This window comes from Uranotaenia lowii, chromosome 3 (assembly GCF_029784155.1).
Source record: "Uranotaenia lowii strain MFRU-FL chromosome 3, ASM2978415v1, whole genome shotgun sequence".
In the NCBI taxonomy this organism is placed as follows: Eukaryota; Metazoa; Arthropoda; class Insecta; order Diptera; family Culicidae; genus Uranotaenia; species Uranotaenia lowii.
The window spans coordinates 97,388,637-97,400,167 of NC_073693.1; the positions used below are offsets into that span (position 1 = coordinate 97,388,637).

Consider the following 11,531-nt stretch of genomic DNA (forward strand, 5'->3'; position numbering starts at 1 on the left):
GGATGAGTTTTGAATCAAAACAAAAGTTTTTAGAACCCAGGGTTTGAGAAATTAAAAAATGACCCCAAATCGACTCAGTCTACTGAGCATAACTTCATCGCATCGGTTTTTGAAGATCTTATTTGGTAGCGTATGTTCTACATAGATTCCAACAAAGCTTTTTTTGTCGACTATGCAATCGACAAACGCAGTGATTAGAAATAAAAAAGATTTTTACCAACTACAGGAATTTTTAGTTTAATTATTTACTCTAGACACATTTTTTGCCGAGAATCTTGGTTGAAAACGCAGGTTTCAGTCGTGCAATAGAATTATCTTTATTCATGTTTCGTCAGTCTAGTCGTTACATAACTACACAATTCATTAGCGATTGCTATTGTCTCACTATCCACTAAGCATCCTCACTAACCGAGAAAAAACTCATTTCTGTATGAGTACTTTGATACTCTTACCCAAAATATCTGGCAACACTATTGTGTTACCACAAACCCAATTTGAGTAGTTTCGCTTAACCGTGTGATAATGTAAACATTTGTACCGTGTTTATCATCATCACCTGTCATCAGAAATCTATGATCTATTGTTCTCGATTGCGAATTGGACATAGCAATAGGAACCAAAACAAACAATGTTTTGATTCTGCTCGTGGTAGCAGAAGTCTGCTGCTGTTCCGGACGCCGGAGGAAGCCGCAAGTTTCAACACCTCCCCTCAATTCGTAAATTGAGAATGCTGAACAGCTCCTCAGTAGAGATGTGTCTCAAAGAGAACTGACCGCTTCTTACGATCTCCCTGATTAATGCACTTATTTCACGTCCAGATGCTTCATCCGCTGATGAGTCCGCACCTCTTCCAGATACTGGATGTTGTCCTCCATTAACATGAAAGGTATGCTAACCACACTCAATTCACCAAAGAAGGTTGTTAACCACAAACCTCCCTTCACTGCATGGCAAAAAGCTCCTATCTCAGCTTCGGTAGATGACAGACTGACCGTCTGCTGACGTTTCGTTGACCACGAAATAAGATTCCCGAAGATCATGTAAGCGTAGCCTGATACAGATCTTCGATCATCGGAGTCGTTGGCAAAATCTGCATCAGCATATCCGATGAGTGGTTCCGTCGGGCTGGCCTTGTATTTGCTCAGAGCGCTAATCGCAGCACAGCCAGATATTGTAGACAACCGATCAATTCTTTGAACGATTGTTCGGTGATATCCTCACCATCGTTGAGCTTCATCCAGCGAACGTTTTTGTCAAGCGGTGTGCTTACGGGTTTACAATCGGCCATATCGAATCGTTGCAGAATCTTATCGACCTATCCTGATTGCGAAATCTCGATGACGCTATTCGGTAAGTTTCGCTTGATGGTCATCCCCAAGAAAGTCTTGATTTCCAGAAGATCCTTCATCTGGAATAGCCTTCCGAGCTCGGTCTTGATCAGATAATGTCTGAAACTTCTTTTCCGGCAATCAGGATATCATCCACGTACAGGATCAGGGTGAGTCCTCGCTTATAGGATCGGTTAACGCAGCAGTCACTTTTCAACGGAAGGTATTATCTTATCTTTGTAGCTTTAAACCGTGGGGTCGGACGTATTCTACTCGACAGCCCCCCGTCGATGGGGTCAGTCTACTCCGTACGTTGTCCGGTCTTCTTTATCCCCCTTGGCTGGCAACCCTAGGATTTTTGGCTCGCGGATTTTCCTGCCCGTTGTGTGCCAGATCGAGAGCAGCTTGCCCTGTCCTGTCACGGTACACGTTCGGGACTTGGAACGCTACGACTCGGATGTTTCCCGAAGGTGACGACATCCTACACCGACTCGAGAGGCTCGCCCGGCATCGAGAGCCTCTCTACCCGTGGGTATCCCCTGACAGTGGTAACCCTCTTCCCTCGAGATCCGCTACGAGGAAGGTAAAGTCTTATCCCCGCAGTTTCCCCCTTAGGAAGCGGCACTACTCGGATACCTCCCGACATTGAGGTATCCTACACACGTTCGCGGCGCACCCCTGACCTCCGCTACACAGAAGATGATGCCTTATCTTTGTAGCTTCGATCAAGGAATCGGACGCACACTACTCAGATGCTCCCCGTCGATGGAGTCATCCTACACCGTTCGCGGACTGCCGTTGGTTCCAGCTCCTCTGCAGGGCAGTCATGATCCGGGTGAACCCATCGCTGACCGCATGCCAAGTGTTGGAATCCGCACACATCCTCCGTACAACGTTATCTGCTGTCGTGTCAGGCCCACAGGCGGCAAATATGGAAGTACGTACCGCCGCAAACCTCGGACAGACAGGGTGTTTCCTCTTCGTCACTACAATCTGGGCAATATGGCGAAGCCACATGTCCAAACCGGTAGTGTTACTTCATGAAGCATCCATGACCAGTCAGGAATTGCGTCATATAGAAGTCCACTTCACCGTGCCTTCTTCCGATCCAGCTCCCGATGTGCGGGATCAGACGATGGGTCCACCTTCCTCTCGTTGAGCTGTCCCACAGCTGCTGCTAGTTGGACATCGAGTCCTCATTGGCGAGATTTCGTACATTGGGCGTGTCTTTGTTGTCGTAGCAATAGATATCCTCCTCAAGCAAAACCGAGATGGGCATGACACCCGCTACTACACAGGCGGCTTCGGACAACGTGGTCCGGTATCCACTGATAACCAGCAGGTTCATCAGCCGCTGAACGCTGCTAAGTCGCTGCAGGTTACAGTTTCTTCCCAGGGCTTGCCTCCAGGCCGATGCTCCGTACCGCAAGATCGATGTGGTCAAACTTGTCAGAATCCTCCTTTTGCTACTTTGTATGGCCGAGGAGTTCGGCATCATCCGTGCGGCCGTGGCCATTGCCGCTCTCTTGCACACGTAATCGACATGGCTCGTAAAGCTGAGCCTGTCATCTATCATCACCCCTTAGGTACTTGATTGCACATTTGGACACGATATTGCACGGTTCAACGGCAATGGTACCTGTTTGGGGTGAGATCAGATTGGTGATTAGCACCATCTCAATTTTGTGGTGGGCTAGACGCAGACACTTGTAGTGCATCCAGCTTTCCACTGCCTGGATAGATACCGTCCTCATTTGGATGAGCGACGACGCAATCGCTGTCCAACTGACACTGTTGAAGGCGTTCTTCACATCCAGAGTGACCACCGCGCAAAAGCGGAGCCCTCTCCTCATGGTTAGCCTGGCTCTGTCCGCAATCTCGATGACAGAGTGGATGGCATCTACAGTGCTGCGACCTCGACGGAAATCAAACTGTTTCTCCGCAAGTCCACCCTCGCTTTCAGTGTATCTCTGAAGTCGGTTCTGAATCACCTTCTCCAGGACCTTACCCGCTGTATCCAGTAGACAGATCGGCCGATACGCCGATGGGTCTCCTGTAATCGTTTGGTAACTGCATGAAGATAACCTCTTCTAAATTTCCATTCAGGAATGCAGTTTTGACGTCCATCTGATGAACGACCATGTCGTATTCCTTCGCCAACGCCAAAACGGTCCGAATGTTCTCCATCTTGGCGACCGGAGCGTATGTTTCTCAGTTGTCCAATCCTGGTATTTGGAAACAAGCTTTGTAGCGACCATATCATCGTCCTTCACGGTGAACACCCACTCGTACAGGATGGCTTTCCTGTGACCCGGGGGCAAGCTAACCGCTCCTCAAGTCTTGTTCTCCTCCAGGGCTGTCATCTCCTCAATGGTGACCTTCCAGGAATCCCAGTCATCCCGGCGCTTCAGCCCAGTGATGTTCTTAGATAGCTCCTCATCAACGACAGCAGCTACGTTAGCCACGTAGCGCTGTGTAGCTCCTCTTGTTCGCTGACTTCGTCTCAGGGTCGGTTCAGGGGTGACGGAATCTTGGTCATCATCGTCATCGTTCGGGGATTCCACGCTGCTCTTGTAGTCGCTCTCGCCGTGATCGTCAACAATCACACTGTCAACCACAGTGTGATCGGGATCAACAGGCACATCGGCTAACCGCTCAGATGTGTTTTCTGTTGTTGGTACATCGGATGACCGCTTAAATGTGTTTTCGGGTGCTCGCACACCGACTGGCTGCTGGGATTTTTGCTGTTGTTCTTGCTCATAACATCGGCCCACGAATACCAGACGTCTCGATTACGGATCAAACGTCTGCCGCTTTTTCTTGGGAATCTGTGCGTACGCTGGACAACCTTTGGCCTTCGACCGTACCACATCTCGAAAGGAGTCTTGTTGACCAGAAGACCTCTAGTTGGTGATCTGTTTGTGAGGTATGCAGCACACAAAACAGCTTTGCCCCACATCATTTTCGATCATCGCTCTGGCCTTCTCCATCAGTACACGATTCGCTCGCTTGCTGACGCGGCTCTGCTGCGGAGTATATGGGACCGTTAATATAATCTTAACTTCTTTCTCAGAACAATGACTTTGAAACTCGTTACTAACGTATTCACGCCCGTTGTCGCATCGCAACTTACACAGCTCCTAACCGAAGGGTGCAGTTGCCATATCCTCCTAATACTTGAAGCGCTCGAACACCTCACTCTTGTGCTTGAGCAGATAGACGGTCATGAAGTGGGTGTAGTCGTCAATGAACGTGACGAAATAACCTTCAATAATTGGAGGTCTACTCGTGCTAGTGCGCTCGACGAAGCTGTCGATGGGGTCAGTCTACTCCGACCGTTATCCAGTCTTCTGTTATCCCTTTGGCTGGCAACCTTAGGATTTTCGGCCCGCGACTTTTTCTGTCCGTCGTGGTGATGCCTTATCTTTGTAATTTCGATCAAGTGACCAGAAACACACTACTCAGATGCTCACCGGCGATGGAGTCATCCTACACCGTTCGCGGACTGCCGTTGACTCCAGTTCCAGCTGTTATCGTCCGGAATGTACGAAGTCAGAAGGATATGTCATGGAATGGTACTAGAAAATGCGATTCTTAGAAAAACAACTCGGTTTTCTAAAAGTTTGTCGCACATGTTATTCGTTCCATCATTAAGACAGCGAACAGAGAGAGGCTGACCAAAAGGAGAGAGATCAGCTGGACACCGATAGCGTTGCCTCTGAGGGTACAGACTAGTGGAAGGGTCTTCCATCAAGAACGTACTAGTTCAAGGTTGCGTTTATGTTGCTATTGAAACAGTATGATTTCCAAGAACCAACTTCTGATTCACCACAAAACCTAACTGGTGATGACCATCAACCTGATAGCAGTTCAAACCTGAACCGTGCATCATCGAGTTCAAAGGGCAATCAAGTATCTGTGTTAACAGATTATCACCGCTGGTTTATGATTCTAATTTTAATGATTAATGGCATTTCGGTGAAGTATACATTCTAACAGGAAGAATTTCAAATGAAAGTAATGAAAATTATAGACGGATAGATTAGATTAGGAAGCATGAAAGGTGTCCGATCGGGGTACGAAAAACACGTGATTCGATCCATCCATGTATCATTGTATAGATCAATGCAAAGTCAGCCTATCGACTTTGCTTCTTCTAGACAATAATACGATGTGGGACAAATGGTCTTGTGCGGCAAGAAGTTTTCTCAAATCACGTTCTTGGCTCATTTTCAACACCTTTCATGCTTCCTAATCTAATCTATCCGTCTATAATTTTCATTACTTTCATTTGAAATTCTTCCTGTTAGAATGTATACTTCACCGAAATGCCATTAATCATTAAAATTAGAATCAAGTATCTGCGCGTGATGATCGACGACGGACTTAGCTTCAAAAGTTACGTCGAACATGCTTGCAATAAAGATAGCGACAATGGGTACAGCTGTCTCACATGGATAATGTCGAACATCTCGGCGGTCCGATGCTGAAAAATAAGAGTATTGTCGAACGTGATCTCTACACTAATGTGATAGTAAGCGTAGCGAGCGTCATTTATTGGATGGTCTTGTAGCAGACCACTAACGGTAGAAGGCTACAGAAGATATCGGAAGCATTTGAAAAGAATGCGTTCGATCCTACGAATGAAACTATGCAAATAAGATCAGGTCTTCTGTTCCTCGTGTGCGTTTTAGGATAACTACGCCGAGAGTATTCGCTGTCATTAGGCGATAACTTATCCTTAGAAGATCTGCTCCAGAGAAGAGTATGTCTTTTCTCCACAGCTTTATTCGTTGGAAACAACACTTCTCGGATACTCCCAGGAAGTGGAGATTTTGAATCACGCACGTGGTGTACAAACCATAGTAACTTCAACCGTGAAATCGGACGTACTCTACTCAGATGATCCTCACGACTACAACATTTGCGACCTGCAGCAAACTTCAACTTTGTCAAGCTATAAAAAGGTAACCAGGCTGTACAAAGGTCGTATATATGTACGTACAAAGGTCGTTCGGCTATACATAAGTATTTCGGTTACTGGAGCAATATTTCTATGATCAGGTGGTAGATGAATCGAAGATGTTCAGAGCTGGAAAATAGGCTACATGACATTTATAGCAGAAAAATTAATCAGAGCCAATAGGTTATACCTACATAAGTGCATATTTGGGTTTGTTTTTTTTTGCAGATTCGGCCCGCTCCCTGAATGTCAAAATCTTTGCCAACAGTTTCTTTGGTGCCAAACATGCCCTTACCACGCTCCAACAGTTGATATGGTTCGACGACGAGGAACGACTGCTGAAGATACTGAATAAAGCTTTGATCGAAGATGTGCCAAGATTCAAGTAAGTATTAGTCACCTGACATCGAGTTTGAATCCACAAATTAACTGTAAATACTGTTTCAGTTTCCGTGGCCTTATGTTGGATACATCCCGACACTACTTCTCGGTGGAATCGATCAAGCGAACCCTGGTGGGGATGTCGCACAGCAAGCTGAACCGATTCCATTGGCACATAACGGATTCGCAGAGTTTTCCGCTGGTTTCGAGGTACTACCCTCAGCTGGCCCAGTACGGGGCCTATTCGGATCGGGAGATTTATACGCCGGACGATGTACGGGAGATTGTGGAGTTTGCTAAGGTTCGTGGGATACAGGTCATTCCGGAGATTGATGCGCCTGCCCACGCTGGCAATGGTTGGGATTGGGGACCGAAGCATAACCTTGGGGAGCTTAGTCTCTGTATTAATCAGCAACCTTGGAGTTATTACTGTGGGGAGCCGCCCTGTGGTCAGCTAAACCCGAAGAACAATAATACGTTTCTGATTCTTCAGAGGTTATACGAGGAGTTGTTGGAGTTGACTGGTCCTCTGGACTATTTCCACCTCGGAGGCGATGAGGTCAATCTGGAATGTTGGCAGCAGCACTTTAACGATTCCGATATGAGGACACTTTGGTGCGATTTTATGCAGCAAGCGTCCCATCGGTTGACGATTGCGAATAAGGGTGTGCCGCCGAAGTATGCAGCCGTTTGGTCCAGTGGGCTTACGAGCTATCCGTGCCTCTCGAAGAACAACTACGCCGTTCAGGTTTGGGGAGGTAGCAAATGGCAGGAGAACTACCAGCTGATCAATGCCGGGTTTCCACTGGTGATATCGCACGTGGATGCATGGTACCTGGATTGTGGGTTCGGTAGTTGGCGATCTACGGGTATGTTCGATAGATTTTTTGGAAAATGTTGTAGTCACGTCTAATTTGATGTTTATTTTTTAGCCGAAGGAGCCTGCTCGCCTTACCGTAACTGGCAAACGGTTTACAAACACCGGCCCTGGGACGAGATGAAGCTGACCTCGCTGCAGATGAAGCAAATTCTGGGAGGTGAAGCATGTCTTTGGACCGAGCAGGTCGACGAATCGACGCTCGATTCGCGGTTGTGGCCTCGGGCAGCAGCCCTAGGTGAACGGCTCTGGACCGATCCGATCGAGGAGGTCTACAGCGAATCCGTCCCGAAGGAAACCTTCAACCGGATGTCGGTCTTCCGGAATCACCTGCTGGAGCTGGGCCTCCGAGCGGAACCGATCTTCCCGAAGTACTGCACCCAGAACCAGGACGAGTGTGTATGATACTTCCTGAATCCGTTCTACTGAAGGTAAACACAATATACAGGATGGGAAACAAGGTTGTGCCGTGCGCTGAGTCCTATGGACCGAGATTAGTGAGCTAGTTGCGCGTTTAGGGGGAGAACTATGATGATATTGTTGATAGGTTTTCGTAAGGGATGTAAATATTTGCAGACGTGTAGGATAGCTTACCGGTAGGAACTAAAGAAAGAGAGAAACTCTAACACAGACTCACGCTACACTTAATTAAGGTTTCAGTCACAATCTGTAAGAGATTAGCCAGTAACACGGGGGCGTACTGAATCGAGAGTTAGGTGATTTTGCATGCTAAACAAGTGTTATATTTATTTTTTTCCACTAGTTTCAGTTATTTCATGTTACAATTTTTAGTTACATGAGTAGACTCTTTTACGATTTTCATTTCAAGTCATTTTTTTCAGATAGAATAAAAATTGTTTCCCTTAGTTAACGTTATTTAAAATTGGTATTATGAAATGTGTTTCGATGTTTGCAAAAGTTACTGTTTGGAAATAAGAAGACAACGAATTGGGGTGGTCCTTCTAAGCTTATATATGGAGGTATTCCAACCCTAAAATTTCACCAGTCCCGAAAAAGAAGCCGCGTTAATTTCGAAGCTTCATACATGAGACAATTAGACTTGTGAATTGAGACTTGAGACATGAAACCAATAACCTGAAACCTGAGTCAAGAGATCTGAGACCTGAGGCCTAGAACATGAGACCTGAGATCTAAGATCTGAGACCAGAAATCTGCAACATTACAACTTTGGCATAAGGCGTGAGACCTAAGCGAGATCTGAAACATGGAAATGAAGACCTGTGAAGTGAATCCTGAAACGTGAGATCAGAGAGAAGTGTGACTTGAATCAAACAAACAAAACATCCACAGACAAGAGTCGTGAGAAATTAGAACTGAGAAGTGAGAGGTGCATGTATCACTTCTCACGTCTCACTTTCATGCCTAATGTATGATGCCTCACTTCTAATGTCTCAACTTCTCATTCCTCACGTCTCATGCTCAAGGCGTAAGGTCCCATTTCCATGTTTCTCAAGGTCTCAAGTCTCAGGAATTATATATCATATCCCATGGTTTAGGACTTAGTTATCATGTCTCAGGTTTAAAATACCATTTTAGGCTTTGAAGAACTGATTCTCAGTTTTCATGTCTTATTTCTGAGGTCTCAAGTCTAATGCCTTAGATCTCAGGTCTAATGTCTCACCTTTTTTTTTCTAACAATTCTTTACGTTTTAACCTACATCTGGTGCCAAATTCGGACTTTTTATATTTTTTTTGAACATTTTTCTAGATTGAATTAAAATTGCTCAAATTCGAAAAATATATGAAAAATCGAGCAACTTGACAACTTTGAAACGCGTTTTCTCAAAACATTTGGGAACTTGCGAAAACCGTGTAAAAATAACTTCCTAACCTCGAAAACCCGTGTGAAAAATCCACAATGTATATGAAAAACTGAAAGCTAAGACTAAAATCTCTGTAACTGGTCAAAACGCTTTGAAATGTTGAATAAAGTTAGTATACAACTTGAATCTTTAACAATAAAAAAAAAAACTTTGCTTGACTCTAGAGTGTTTCCAGTATTAATTAAAAAAAAATTTCATGTCAAGTTCCAAATTAATTTCAAGGTCTTGGAGCGTCACCTTAAAAAGATATTCGCATGAGATGAGGTCCACTAGTATTGATTAATCGTTGATTGGATCAAGATTGAGGGTTGGGGCTAGGTTTCAAGAAAGTTGAAAGAACAAGAGCCTTCCTTGTGTGTATTAATGATTCATTTGCACTTCACTAAGCATCTTGAGCATAAAAAAATCATCGCCGTTTTCGGTTCAGTAAGCCACCGTAAGAAAAACGAAAATTAACAGGAACAAAACGTTAAATCAGAAAAAAAAACTATTGAGTAATTATTATTATTATTAGTTCACTAGCTAAGAGGCAAACTGGTTGTCGATAATAGATTTATTTAGAGACACAGAACTTAGTTAATAGAAACAAACTCTAAAGAAACAAGTCACGAACAAAGTGTAAACATTGAAATTACAAAGCAAAATCAACTATTAAGAGCTACCAAGATAAAATAGTTGTTTACCGGGAGGAGAGCAGAATAACAAACAAACAAACAAACAAACAAACAAACAAACAAACAAAAAACAGTGAATGATTAAACAATGTTTGAATCAAGTATCGTAATGTGAGAGGGATGAATTATCCGATTAAAAATAATCGCATATATAAAAATAGGTATATATATTTTTATTGAAGTTTGTATTTTGAACTTTGAGTGTGTTGTTGCGTGAACGATGAAACATCCAATTGATTAAAAATAAAACACACACACACACACACACACACCTAGCCTTAGTTCGTCTCACTTGTGCGCGATTCACAAAGCCAAAATCCAAGCTTTTGAAAGAGTTATGTAAAACAAGAAAAAAAAAAAGAAGGTACTTATCAAAACCGATTAAAGTTTCTAAACGGAGCCGTAGTGTGCATCTACACACTCTGTATGTATATTTTATCGATAGGTTGACTGGTAGTTGTATACAAATGATAAGCGAATTTACACCGAGGTTGGCTTGACAGATTCTAGCAACAGCTATACAGCTTTCGGTCAGATTTCTATTACTTTGTTAACGTTCGTTCGTTCTTAAAGATTTCTTTTAAATGGAATGTATAGTGAAAACAATTTGCCTTTGACGGTTGTGTTTGGTTTGGAAGTTGCAGTATTTTCCGTTGTATTCTTTTTTGTTTGTGTAGACAATTCAACCAAACTGCAAACGTCACTTCGATAAAACGCTAGAACTAATTGCTAGTTAGATAATTACTTTGCAAATACAGAAATTTGTACATAGCAACAACATGAGAATTCAGAATTCGGTAGCTTCGAAAGACACATTCTTCCTTCAGCAAATAATAGCAAGCAGTAAATGCAAAACAGAACAGACTGGAAGCCCTTCCAAATAAAAAAAAACAGAATTAAAATCAAATGATTGCAACCAGTTTTGGCTACAATTTTTTTCTTATTAGGGATGTTTTTAAAAGTTCGACTTCTGATAAAAACGCAGTTCAAAATCGATATTCTATTTGTTAGTCAGTGTTTTTTCGGCCCCCCTCTGTTGCTATCTACATTTTTAATAGGCCAATTATTAGCAGATCGATTTATTGTGGTGGAATTTTTTGTAAGTCCGCCTAGCAAAATAAACCGACGGACATTGTTTCCAAAACAAACACACGTGTGTTCGCGCTCTCTTTGTCATTCTCTCTGTTATTGAGTTTTAGCGAAATCAATAAATTTGTTTCTCCAAGAATAAGTGATGTTTTTATTTCGGTTAAACGGAGGGTGATTGAGAGAATTTCAACTACTGTTCGTCCGAAAGTCCTTGAAACTCAGGAAGGAAGGGTTGAATGTTCCAATTGAATCGTTTAATAAGGGTTTCCACAATCCAGACTATATTTAGTTCTATAGTAATGATAATCTGCACCGTTCCCAGGAAACACGAAAGTTCTATCAGAAGCTCAACGCAACCCGCTAAGGCTTCGTGCC

The 11,531-nt window shown here is 43.7% G+C and overlaps 1 protein-coding gene across 5 annotated transcripts in view; it reads left to right on the top strand.

Annotated features, from left to right (window-relative positions):
* LOC129757253 (probable beta-hexosaminidase fdl) overlaps nucleotides 1-11,298 on the top strand; it is a 138,387-nt gene extending 127,089 nt beyond the window's left edge. For all 5 annotated transcript variants that reach the window (XM_055754413.1, XM_055754414.1, XM_055754412.1 and 2 more), the window contains 3 exons: nucleotides 6,520-6,676; nucleotides 6,739-7,541; nucleotides 7,605-11,298. In XM_055754413.1, coding sequence (XP_055610388.1) covers nucleotides 6,520-6,676; nucleotides 6,739-7,541; nucleotides 7,605-7,954 — 1,310 coding nt within the window. In that variant the 3' untranslated portion in view covers nucleotides 7,955-11,298. The remainder of the gene's footprint in view (nucleotides 1-6,519; nucleotides 6,677-6,738; nucleotides 7,542-7,604) is intronic.
* Nucleotides 11,299-11,531: the final 233 nt, after the last annotated feature.